At 41.4% G+C, this 13,522-nt stretch overlaps 1 protein-coding gene across 4 annotated transcripts; it reads left to right on the forward strand.

Annotated features, from left to right (window-relative positions):
* The first annotated feature begins 1,795 nt into the window (after positions 1 to 1,795).
* spag1a (sperm associated antigen 1a) lies at positions 1,796 to 13,490 on the forward strand. Of its 4 annotated transcripts, none has more exons than XM_084919045.1 (8): positions 1,797 to 2,250; positions 3,349 to 3,448; positions 4,532 to 4,684; positions 4,854 to 5,011; positions 8,928 to 9,069; positions 9,848 to 9,974; positions 10,084 to 10,201; positions 11,357 to 13,490. In XM_084919045.1, the coding sequence occupies exons 1-8, from the start codon at positions 1,899 to 1,901 to the stop codon at positions 11,479 to 11,481; spliced, it is 1,275 nt and encodes a 424-aa protein (XP_084775171.1). In that variant the 5' UTR covers positions 1,797 to 1,898; the 3' UTR covers positions 11,482 to 13,490. The 4 variants fall into 4 exon arrangements, with proteins under 4 accessions (XP_084775170.1, XP_084775171.1, XP_084775172.1 ...); XM_084919046.1 differs by having other exon boundaries at positions 10,084 to 10,221; positions 11,357 to 11,447; XM_084919047.1 differs by having other exon boundaries at positions 10,084 to 10,206; positions 11,357 to 11,446.
* Positions 13,491 to 13,522: the final 32 nt, after the last annotated feature.

Raw genomic sequence — 13,522 nt, forward strand, 5'->3', positions numbered from 1 at the left:
GACTTTTCTATATTCATGTAGTCACGTGTAATTGGTCTGTTGCTATGAGATGTTTGCAGCTTTTCGACCCCTGAAATGAAGTCTGCCTTTCAGAATAACAAAATGCAGCAGGGGGAAGTAACCTGATTTTGTGTAATGCAAACTGTTTTTTTGGCCTTTTTCATAGTAATAAAGATTAAATGAGACTGCAATGTTTTCTTCCCCTCACCCCCAAAGGTTTTTTTTAATGACTTTGACTGTGGGATGGTTGTTGGTACCGGACAGGCTGATCTACCAGGATTTTCCCACAGCCATCTCCCAAAAAGAGAAAATATCCAATGAGCGGCAGTTCTCTAGGTGAAATTGCATCATTGACGCCAGAGAGGATTGGACAGAGTTTTGAGACGATTAAAACAATGAAAGAAAAAGGCAACAGTAACTCAAATGACAACTGCTTACAGCGAGGTATTCGGAAGAGCGTATCTGAATGCACAACGTAAAACCCTGAAGCAGACCGGCTACAGCTACAGAAGACCGCATTGGGTCCCTCAGTTTCCTGTCCACAAAGAACAGGAAACATACTGGCTCACCAAAATTGCACAATAGAAAAAGAATTAAAGAATTAAACTTTGATTGCAAAAGTGGGACCAACCCAGTACAAGACAAGTGTACTTAAGTGTCCATTGAGTGTATTTTTGATCTAAAACAGCACAATGATAGCTTTAACTTCTTTAAATTACACTGTTTCCCCAAGTTTAGCTTTTAAGTTGATTTAAATCTAAATCTTTTTTTTTTTTTTTTGTTCATTTAGTCCCTTAATATCTGCATGGCAACTTTTTAGTTTGGCTTACCACAAAGATTTCAAACCTTTGCACTCTCTCTACTCAAAGGTGCAAAAATCCTCATACCAGCACGTCTGCATCTCACTGGTTTAATTTGTACAAATGCTGAAAATCTGTGACAGATTCTTCTGACTTGCCGGCTGCTGGGCAGCTGAAGGAGACTCCAGCAGTGTCTTTGTTTTTTGTACAAATTACACAAATAAGACACAACAAATAATAGATAATAATAAAAAACTAAAATGATGTGTTTCATTAAGATTAGATACCAAATGAAATAGCAAACAAAGCCTTCACTGGGATCATTACTTGCACTTGGGTTTAGCAGCTATTTCATTTCAAACTTCCATCTTTAAAAGATTCTAATAAAACATTTGTGTGAACCTCTGATTTGATGTAATTACATGCCAAAATGTTGACCAATAGAAAATAAGCCTGATTTAATTTCCCGGTGCTGGACAGAGAGCTGCTTCCAGCTAAGATGCTGCTGAGAGAGTTATGAACAACGTGTTCTCATCAACAAAGTAATTACTTTGCTGAACTACCCTTTAGGTGACAAACAGGACTGGATTCAATGATTGTTTTCATTACTGGACTGGATTTTCCATCAACAAAATGTAATTTTACATGATTAATATTCTGTTTGTTTGCTGTTGATCAGATTTGCAGCTCACTCCAATTATCCTAAGAGTAATTAAACATTTATATCTTTCCATTGTGTCAAAATGTTGCCTGTCAGTTACTTCTTCTCCAGTAATACAGCGTAAATCATGTATAATCGAAATTATAATGTTTTTTTTTTCTTACAATTTGATGAATTAAAGCATCAAAGTGTCTCGCATGTGTGTGTCTGGTCCAGGTTTCCTCTGCTCTGAAGTCTAAACTGAGGCTCTCCCTTCAGAGCTGTCCTACTGCAGCACTGCATCGCTGTGGCACTCCCCCCTCCCCCTCGCTGACATCACATCTGACGCCTCATGTCGGGGGTGTGTCCAGCAGAAATCCCCATCCAGGCTCAGATGTATCTGCGGCTCTGAGAGAGGTAGAGGCAGATTTTGAGCACACTGCAGAGGGATTGCAGCTATGGGGAACGCGCAGGAGAAACCTCCGGGCGGCGGAGGAGGGGCAGCGAGCGCGGATCAGGCCACAGCAGGGAGTGGGACACGAAGCGGGGGTGGAAGCAGCGGGGGAAAGCCTCACATGGCTCCAGAGAAGGGGGCGGTCAATGGCACTCAGAGAGAAAACAGCCCTGCTGGTGGGCAAGAGAAGGAGGACAGCCCTGCAGTGGACACAAGTTACCTGGATGCTCCCGCCGGGGCCCTGCCTCCTCACCTGGCCCGGCTCAAGAATGAAGGGAACCATCTCTTCAAACACGGACAGTTTGGAGACGCCTTGGAGAAGTACACCCAGGCCATTGAGGGATGTGCTGAAGCAGGTGGGGGGTGACATGAGCGGTTTCTTTTCTCTTACACAGCATGTGATCCTGGGATAAACAAATCTGATTATAGCAACGATACCATAGCATAGTTAGAGGAGCTTTATCTAACTGCTAATTTCTTGATTCATTGATTAAACTATGTATAGTTTTAGAAAATAACAGTAATTTTGCTACCAGAAAGTTATTTCTTGTTTATTTTCATCCTTGGATTCCTTGGAGTAGCTTTTCCACCTCTGTGACTCAGTGTAGAGTCGCCAAAAACAGCAGATGGGTGTCACAGAGCCTGAGAGACACCCTCTCCTAGCATCTGTGACTTAGCCCTGGTAAGGGTATCACATACAAGTTGACTCAGTGTCACCTGGTTCCACAATCCAACGTATCCCGTGTCAGTTTTGAATGCATTATACCACTGTTTCTCCAGTCAGCCTGCAGGATGACTTCAGGTCACTTCACTTTTTAGCATGAAGCAGAGACACAAGGCGTCTCTGCACCGGTGATTTGTGATTGCAGTGGAGTGTTGGCACAAGACAAGTTGCTGTCGATGGAAGTCATGTGCTGATGCATGGGGCTTTTACGTGAGGCTCAATGCCATGCTGCACAGAGAGCACTCAGCTGACTTTTACTCTTGTAGCTGGCAAGTGTGATGGCTTTTTCTGCACTTGCACTGTAGCCAGATTCCAAACGTTTAGACTTGATTAATCATAGACTTCAATCAGAAAGCTGGTGAGAACAGTGTATGATGATGATGATGCGCTGTGGGTTGTGGAAGCTGTACATAAGACTGATGCTCTCCCAGCGGTTATGAAACTGCACTAGAGTGGAAAGGACAGTGGAGAAAATGACTCTACCGAGGGATCTCTTAACACAGCCTTTCATCTGTCTGCCTTTCACCCCTTCAGCGTTTCTGGACACTTGCAATTGAACTGCTTCACTTGTCTTGATTTCGCTTCTCTCTTGAGCACTTTAGGCCACAAAGTCTAAAGAACTGCTGGTAATATGGATGTGTAGCATGGCCTTACACCTGCTTTTCAGATCACAAGATGACGTAAATGAATCTGGTCTTTCAGAAATGTGATTATGGTTGTCCCCTTGCAGGCATTGATAGTCCAGAGGACCTGTGTATTCTCTACTCCAACAGAGCAGCCTGTTACCTGAAGGAGGGAAACAGCACAGACTGCATACAGGACTGCAACAAGTACGTGACTAGTGTCGGTTTTATTACTGGTTATAACTTCCAGGTTTGAGAGATGAATCCACAGATCTGACATCACACCCCAAAACACTGTCAGATCACAGACTGTATTTAAAAGATGGCCAGAACCAGAACCGTTCTGGTGTCATGGTCGGAACCATCTTGTGGAGTGCTAAGTTTATGTGTGATTTTATTTGAGAGATAGCTGGTTTGAAAAGGCTCTGAATGCCACAAACAATTGTTGCCACTTTAATTTTCCCAAAGTGGCAACAATTACAGCCTGATTGGAACATCTACTCTTACCAGTACCAGTTTATAAAGAGAGAAATGCATAGATGGAGATTGGGCTAAAGCGATCAGCCAAGAAAACTTATGAATAACTTATTAAAGGGGGACTTTTTGTGCTTTTTTGTCTTATACTCACTATTTTAACAGAGTCAAAAGTGGGAGACACAGCAGGAACAAATCAGGGATAATGAGACAAGAGAATATGAATTAGATACAAAGCACAAAAGACAAAAGACCACCAAAACAAAGCAGGAAATAAGATACCGACAAAGGCTCGAACATGTGAAGTTAACAGTGAAAGACAAGAGACAGAGACAAGACTGGAGGGACACAGTGGGATTAACAAAAGGGAACTAATAAACCTTAAGTCATCTACAAGCAAGCAAAGAACTATAGGGACAAATAAAAAAGCTCATATTAAATAAACCATTAACAGAAGACCGTGAAGAATACTGAACTAGAACAAAATCATTTCTCAAAACTAGAGGAAGTCATGAACCTGCAAAACTCAAAAGCTGACATTACCCAGTTGGGGACATGTGGGCTGTGTTTTATTTAAATTCAATATTATTTACATGAAAACTGAATGACGAGCTGCTTTTCCACACCCTGATTGTAACTGTTTTCTCTGTAACTGTGGAACACAGCATGTAGATCATCCACAGTGATGCAGTTTTGGATCCAGCAGCTTTCTGCTTTTTGTTTCTTTGCTCTAAAGGCTGCGACAGCCTGTCGGTCAAATATTCATTCACATGTTCAGATCCCTGGGTCTCCGCCTCTCCTCTCTGATCCTCTTAGGGCTTTGGAGCTGCAGCCCTATTCCTTGAAGCCTCTGTTGCGTCGAGCCATGGCCTATGAGTCACTGGAGCGCTACAGAAAGGCCTACGTGGATTATAAGACCGTCCTCCAGTTAGACACAGGGATACAGGCGGCTCACGACAGCATCCACAGGTCAGCTGAACACAAAAATCCAAACACGGGAAACTTCAGCCGCTTCATGTGCTGGTGCATGTTTAGACAGATTTTATGTAACACCAAGTCGTCTCAGTCATTTCAGTTTCCCTTTGGGTCTTGCTAAACACTTTGCGATACTAGTTTCAGTCTCTTTGTTCTCTGACAGGCTCACAAAGATGCTGATTGAGCAGGATGGGCCCGAGTGGAGACAGAAGCTTCCAGAGATTCCCGTCGTCCCCCTGTCTGTGCAGTTGCAACACAGAGAGAAACCAATCAGCATCGAGCAGGCCCAGGCCAGGGCCGCCAGAGCAGCCCAGGAGGAAGGTGAGGAACAACCATTCCTGTGGGTTTAAGTGGTTAAATGTGATGAGCACATCTGATGCAAACAAAGAAGCCTTTTAAAGAAATCCAGATTTTCTTGACTAAAGACAGTTCTTTGGGTGATTGCATTCACGTAGCATTTTTAAAAGAAAGTAAATAATTGAACCATAAAGGAGCAGCAGAAGTCAGTGAGCAGAATCAGCATGCAAATGCTGAGTAGTGGTGACGGTGCTCCAGCTGAGAGACTCTGCGTGTGTGTGTTTGTCTGGGTGTACTATCAATAATGCAAAGTAAAGACGATCCACACAGACTATAGTGCTGCTGTAATGGAACAATCCAGGTCAAGTTTCCTCTGCGCTCGAACTGCTCACAAGAACCAGGAGACTCCAAATGTGCCATAAATACAAATATATGTAAATAGTTTTGGAGCAGTATAAGGCTGTAAAACTCACAACAACACTAACAGATAAATCTGTTTACTTGTACTTGTCTAATGAAAAACTCCAAACACACGATCTAACACATACAAAGCTGAATGAATATGAAGCCAGAAACAGAAGCAGACAGGAAGTGATCGAAGTTGTAAGTGTTAAAAGCAACATGTGTGCTGCTTAAATTTGTCACAGCGAATACGCAGCACTGTTAATCACTACCTCCTACAGTAATGCATTTTGTTCCATCTTACTGAGGAGGAATGACGCCATGCCAACAATAAGAAATGTAAGACAGCATCTTAAGTTATTATAAACTGTGGTAAAATAAAGTTGTGGCCATAAGTTCACATCTGCTCATTATGAGCAAGAATGTGGTGGTAACTTTGAGGTTTTAATGAGTTCTTTGAACGTTTCTTTTTCCAGGGTGGAATGATTGTACTGCACACATCACTAATGTCTTTAAAAGATAAGGATTGGGTGCACGAGTTTGAATTTATTTTGAATTTTCTCTGATCCAAACAAGGTCAGCAGTACATATACATACAGCCCCATTAATATGTGGTTACATGTCCTTTAGCAAGTTGCACCTTGACAAGATGTCTTTGGTAGCCATCAGCAAGCTTCTGGAATAATTCTGGGTGGATATTTGACTGATTGTAATGGCAGAAAACTTAATTTAAATTAGTTGGTTTTCTGGCTCAGAACCAGCTTTGACGTGTATTACACAAAGTTTCAGCGGGGTTGAAGTTTAATGTTAGCCTGCTTTATCCATTCATAATGGGAACGGGATCATTGTCCTGTTGGAACACGCAAATGTGTTCAGGTTTCAAACATCCAACTGTTGTGGTGAAGTTGAAGAATTTGGAGGTAGTCCTCCTTCTTCATTTTTCCATCCAACAATACCATTGGCAGCAAAACAGCCTCATAGCATGATGCTACCACCACCATGCTTGACAGCTAGTGCAGTCTTCTTAGGCTTGAAAGCCTCACCTTTACTCCTCCAAACATACTTCTTACCATTGAGGCCAAATAGTTTAATATTTGTCTCATCTGACCATTAAACTTTTCTCCAGAAGGAGTTTGCAAATTTGAAGGCGTCGATTTTGGAGCAGAGGCTTCTTTTGTGGTCAGCACCATCTCAGTGTATGGTGTAAAACTGACTTCACTGTGGACAGTGATGCTGGTGTCCCAGTAGCTTCCAGTTCATGGCTTGAGCCTTGTTGGTTCCTGAACATTCAAATCAATTTCCTCTCATATGAGGGTGACAGTTTGGGTCTTCTTCCGGACATTAGCAAAGTTGTGACACATCTGAATAACTTGTACTTATGTAAAATTGGACTGATGATCTTAGAATCTGCAGTTGTTTGTTTATGTACATCTACAATTCTCTAATACAACAAGTCAATCTGAGTGTCTCAAATGTTCAATTAATTCATTCCTAAAATCACGTTTGTGTTGTTGCTACGTCTTCATGTTGATTTCCCCAAAACAGGAAATAAAACTGCAAACACGCAACACAAAACAACACCAAACTGTGCTCCGTAATAAAAGAGTTAAAATGAATTAGAATTCTAAAAATTATAATTTTATCCGTTGAAACAATTAGACTTAATGAAGCCTCGAGTTCATTAATATGTTAATATGCCTTTAATTGCCACAACACAAGTTAAATGAGCATTGCATTTATTAGTTGAGCTAGCGTTAGTGGCGATGATTAAAGCTATTGCTCTCTCGGCATTTGCAAACACAGCTGTGTTATCTGCCAGAGGAAATTACATATCTATTGATGCTTGGATTGAAAAGAATTAAACACAACCTCTACAGCAAGCTAGCATCAAAATAACCCTGTAATCAAAGATTGCACAAGCTTGTGTTATTATTCCCCCACAGCCCCAAAACCTCCTAACCTGCCACTACGCTTCAGCGCCGGTGCCAGCGTGTCTGTTTTGACTGTGTTATTGGTAATGTTATTAGATTGTATCTGTTAAATTATCTCCTTACAGCTTGACTCCCAGCTTGTATCAGCTTCAGAGGTGATTGATCTCAAATACTCATGCTCCACATATCAATTTAGTTTCCCAGCAACAGAGCAGCTCTGATACAGAGAGTCAGACTGAGTGGTTTGTGGTATCGACGGACGTCTCAGCTAAAGGAAAAAATAAGCTTTCAGCACCGAGCTGCTTCAGAAAGCATGCAGGCCTTTTCACTTTGTGCTTTGGTTCAATTGTAAATGGATGAAAATAGAATTTTCTTGGTAGAGAAAAATGAAAAAGAGTTTCAAAACCTGGTTCAGGCTTTTTAATTCAGTAGTTTTATAGTGCTTTGGGCCTGAATGCTTTCTAAAGTAACTCTGTCTGAACACTTTATTAGTTATACTTTGTTATTACTGGGTTGGACCTCCTGAACTGTTGATATAAGGTGGGATTGATTCAATGCTTTCATGTATTTTTGCCAAATTCTGACCCTGACATGTGAATGTTGCAGCAATAATCGTTACTCATCAGACCAGACAGCATTTCTCCAGTCTGTCGTCCAATTTAGGTGAGCCAGTATGAACTGTAGCTTCAGTTTCCTGTTTTTAGCTGACAGGAGGTGTGCTCTTCTGTTTCTGAGGCCCGTCTGCTTCAGGTTCCTCATTTGTTGTGCATTTAGAGATGCTCGTCTGCATGACTTGGTTGAGACAAGTGGTTATCTGAGTTACTGTTCCCTTCCTTTCAGCCTGAAGCATTTGGCCATTCTCCTCTGACCTTGACATCAACAGGCATTTTCTCCAGAGAACTTTGGCTCAGTAGATGTTTTCTCTGTTTTCTTTGACCATTGTCCAAAAACTCTAGAGATGTTTGTGGGGGGAAATCCCAGCTGGCCAACAGTTTCAGAAATACTCAGACAGAAAATCACTCACATCACCTTTGTTTTCTGTATCGAATCTTAGTTTGAACTTCAGCAGGCCGTCTTGACCACATCTAAATACCTAAATGCACTGAGTTGCTGCCATGTGATTGGCTGATTAGATATTTTTGTTAAAGAGAAGTTGAACAGGTGTACCTAATCCAGAGGCTAGTGAGTGTATATTACTTTTAATGCCTGCTGAGCTCGTTTTTTCGAGAGTTGGCATTAGTAGCTGTGTCATTTGATTAATGTTATCTTTTTGTGTACCTGTGAGTCTGTGTTTATGTTTAAGTACCGCTGCGTGTGTCTTTCCCACAACTCATTAGCCGCATTGGCTTTTTCAGCACAGCCGATCGCTAACTAAGGAGGAGTTGACTCATCTCCGCTGGTCCACAGAGACTGCTGCCGACAGGCTGGATTTATTAAGGCCTGAAACGGTGTGAAGAAATTGTAGCAGAGGCTTGTTGAAAGACAAACCATTCAGTACAGTCTGCCCCAGATCTGTCTAACCAATCAATAACTTGCACTGAAGAAAATGAACTCTTTATGAAGTCATCTTTTTCAGTTGGAAAAAAAAAACATTTTTCTGCCAACAGCCAGAAGAAAAGAAGCCCACTTCACTTTGCTTAAACAGGAAGGCAACAGTCTGGTCAAGAAAGGCCACTTCCAGGAGGCCCTGGAGAAGTACAGTGAATGTCTCGCCATAAAACCTGACGAATGTGCACTCCACACAAACAGGTATGAAAAAACAACCCAAACAGACGCTAGAATTGACTGGTCTTTGCAACAAGAGCGCCTGAATTACTTTACAAAAGAAACACTGTTTGAAAGGTGGGTAGTTTGATCGCCACCCCCCAAAAAATAACAGAATAGCTGCCTACATCAAGTAAGAAGCTTCAGCTCAAATATTGTGTAAAAATCCGCTGAAATAATGCCAGTTTCTCTACTCTTGCAGCAAAGGCTTAAATGAGAGTCGTTCTTCACCTTCACATTCCCCCAGTTGCTTGTCGAACTTTTCAATGAAATTGCATGTTTTGATCTTACTTTGTCAGCACAGAAAAATGGCCTCTCGCGGTAGGGAGCGATGCAGAGCTCAGAGCTAATTCTCCATTTACAGGTAGACAGGGGGAACAGTAGAGGGCACCATATGACCACCTGGCATGTCAAATCTGATGCACTGCCCGTTGTTGCTCTGGATAAAGCCCCATGAAGGTGTATCAGTATATTTGAAACGAATTTCAGATGAAATATTGTGTTGCAAACATGAAAGCCTAAACTGCTGGACACATGTGGATTCCCTGTAAATATTACATCCTGCAAAAATCTCTATATTAACAAGATATTGTGCGAAATGTTGGGGAAAATGCATCTGTCCCTACTCTTCTACAGTGCATATTTTGAAGATTTTTCATTTGTATTTGAAACAGTGTGGAGTAATCTAACCATGCGTAGCCTGATCCTCATACTGATCATCACTGACAGAGACCGTCTGACAAATCCTTTACTTCTCCTCCAGAGCCATCTGTCTCCTGAAACTGAATCGGTTTGAAGAGGCCCGGCAGGACTGCGATTCGGCGCTGCAGCTGGAGCCGAACAACAAGAAAGCCTTCTACAGACGAGCCCTGGCTTTTAAAGGTTTACAGGTGCCGGCACGCCCCTCATAAACCTCTTCCTTGTCATTTTAAGATAATGCGTTGGATTTTTCTTCCCCCTCCCATTCCTGATTTCTCTGTATGAATGACTATCCTGTAGGACTACCTTTCAGCTAGCAGTGACCTCCAGGAAGTCCTTCGACTGGACCCCAACGTCCAGGAGGCGGAGCAGGAGCTCGAGGTGGTGACGGGCTTGCTGAGACAGAGCCTGATGGACAGTAAGGTGCACACACCAAGGGTAAAACAAGTTTCTCACGTCGCTTTAAACCCCTCAATTACTAGATTTAATTTTCATTGTAGTTGTCATTATGCAACACAAGGTTATAAAACTATACTGGAAGTTCAGTCCCTTTATGCAAGGAGGAGAGGTAGTGAAGGTGGGTGAGATTAAATACCTGGGGTGAACTGTCCAAAGCAAGGCTGCAGGCTGAGTGGAGCGGGTGGAGATGAGTGTCAGAGGAGGGTGTTTTGGGAGATTTAACCTTTTTAACTTGCTTTGTTATGCTTCTTTTCCTTTAAATGTGATAGCGGCACATTTGCCTCTTTCATTTTACTTGTTAATAAAAACCTTTGCTTTATTCGTTTGCCTACATGTCTCAGTTTTTCAATCTGGACATGCTTCGTTATTTTCCTCACATCCCTCGGACTGTTAGGGAATGTGACAAGGAGCAACAGCAAAAGGGAAGGTTTAGATGATTTGGAGACAGTGGCAATGGCAGGAAGTGGAGCTCGAGGTGATGATAAGCTATTCATTGCGAGTGACCACAATGAACAGGATTAGAAAGAGTAGAGTGCATCAGAGGGACAGCTCAGGTTGAGCGGGTTGGAGACAAAGTTTGAATGGTGAGGCTGAGATGTTTTGGACATCTCCAGAGGAGGGATAGTGGATATATTGGATAAAGGATGTTGAATATGGAGCTTTCAGGCAGGATGAAAAGAGAAAGACCACAAAGGAGGTTCAAGGATGTAGCGAAGCAGGACGTCCAGAGGGCTGGTAGGACAGAGGAGGATGCTAGAGACAGGGTGAGATGGAGGCAGGTGATCTGCTGTGGTGAACCCTGAAGGGAACAAACTAAAGAAGAAGAAGAGTGTGGAGGATGAATTTGGCAGTTTTGAAACCTGAAGAAAGAAACTGTTCTGCTGGTACGGCAGCTGATACTTGGTAAACAAGTATGGGATGCTTTAATCACTGTAGTTGACAAGCCTCCAGGTCTGGATCCAGACATATCCCATATCTGTTTGTAACATCTCCAATTAGTTAGGAACATGGCTTTGCCACTTTATTATCTCCAGATAAGGCTTCAAGTATGTTACAAACTATTAAGACAAACAAAACCCCATAGAAAAGGCTAACCTTTGATGATTTCCTGCAGGTTTGATGTCTCCCGCTGGTTCAAATGTGGAGACAGGTGTGGACATTTACCATACTGCTGCAGGACTTTTAAAGCAATCGGCTACAGCAAGTAAGCAGCGTAGAAATGCAAATGACTATTTTTGAACTCCTGGGACGGGAACCGTGGACGACCAGCTTTTCAGCTCTGCTTCATCTGCAATGTGTGCGAACCACACGTAACTCCTGAGTACACAAGCTTACATAACGGTAAGCTTTATTTAAAGAGGCTAATGTCAAGGTACTTGTGACCCGCTCGCACTATAAATCATTCACGTTATGATGTAATGTCCAGTTTCATGTAACAGGCTCCAGAGCACTCTTACTTGTTAAAGAGTGTTGAGAGAGGGGAAAGAGAGTGTGTATCAAGCGTGCCTTACTGAGATTTTTACCACAGTTAGGATGAAATGCGCCAAGATTAAATGTTTAATTTTGATTGCGTTTTTTTTTTTAATCTGCTTTGAAAGGAATGGATCAGTGCAGTGCAGGCAGTGTGTGTTTGTGTGTTGCACAACAAGATATGAAAGCTTCAGCTATTTTATTCCAAAGCGTTTGTTATTGTTTACATGTAGTGTGATAAGAGCTGCTATTAATTTAAACAACAAGCCAACAACATCACATAAACTATCATCACTATTAGTGTTGGGAAGTGCCCTAAAAGGCACTAACGTGAATTTAAGCTTCACCGGTTAGATTAGCTAAAAAAAAAAAAAGTCTGAGGTCAGCACTTTAGAGTGGACCCATGATGCTTTTCTTTATTTCCTGCCTGATAAATGCTGCTGGAATTTCATATTACCACTGTTTCAAAAAATTACATCATCTTTTATAAAGTAATCATTGTGTTGTGTTTAACACTAGCGCTGAGCTGATGTCAACTCGGAATACCCTTCCTTATATGGTCAATCAGCTTTAGCTATGCCTGAATAAGGAGGCGGAGCTAACAAGCACTGGGTTCTGTTTAGAAGCAAGTCGAAGGGCAGCCAATCAGAATTTGGGCTTATAGTGAGGGGGAGGGGGGCCTTAAAGAAACAGAAACTAAAAAGACTTGTTTCAGACAGACGATGAAAGACCAATAAGATACATAACGATCACTTAACTGCAAATCAAATAAAGTTGAATAAAAATTTTGAGTGAGTGGGACATGAACTAAAAGTCCCTTTTAAGCGACTTTTAGTTCACATACCTCTCTGGGTTTAAATATTGCCCTGCTTAGGTTAGTGTTACAGTTTACAGAACAATGCACTGTACATCTTACTGTAGCTCAGTCATTAATGTAATTAATTACATTAATGTAATTAATGACTGTTTTGTTTTTGTGTAGGCATATAGTAGTTAAATTAAAGCTAATGTCCGCATGTCTGTGCCCTTATTGCTGCAACAAGACCCCCGATAAGGCTCTGATTAAACACCCAGATATATTTATCAAAAACTGTCATATTACAAGAAAATTATTTATTACACTGATACAAATGTACTTTATTTAAGTAAAAACATCAATAACTCGTTTGAGTTGGGAGCCTAGCCTATAAGAGAAAGCAGCAATGCTTGCAAATTGAAAAAAGCTTCATATATCTCAATTATTTACCTGTTATCTCACCCCCCCCTCCTCAGTTTCAAGTAATTAATTGAGTTAATAGGACTTAAACCAAAATTTTGACTAATGTACCGTAAATTTTCTTTGGCAGAAAAGGCTTCCATGGAAAGTCATTTTTCAGCTTCCACCCTCAGGCTTGTCATTCTCCCACATTTCAGCCTGCGTTTGTGTGCAGGCTGAAATGTAGTTTTACACACGTTTGAAAAGGACAAATTAGATGCTTACTAAGCTTTGCAAACATAATTTATCACCTCTGTCAACTCTCCACAGGAGCAGAAGCTTTTGAAATCACCCACATCCGCTTTGTATTTCTTTAAAATGTAGCAAATTGTGCCACAGTTTATTTTGCAAGTATAAAAATATTAGGTTAGTTTTTTCCAGTATTGTTTTCCTTTGTGTTGTAAAAATAAAAGGCTTATCTTTAAAAAAAATCTTGATGTAAAGCTTCATTCATGAATGTAAAAGCATGTACTGTATGTAAATAGACTGAATGCAAATGTAAATAAACTGCTACAAGAATGCATTAATGTGCCTTTGTGTTTTTTCAAATGGAAA

This window comes from Perissodus microlepis, chromosome 22 (assembly GCF_051167445.1).
Source record: "Perissodus microlepis isolate ML-2025 ecotype Zambia chromosome 22, ASM5116744v1, whole genome shotgun sequence".
NCBI lineage: Eukaryota > Metazoa > Chordata > Actinopteri > Cichliformes > Cichlidae > Perissodus > Perissodus microlepis.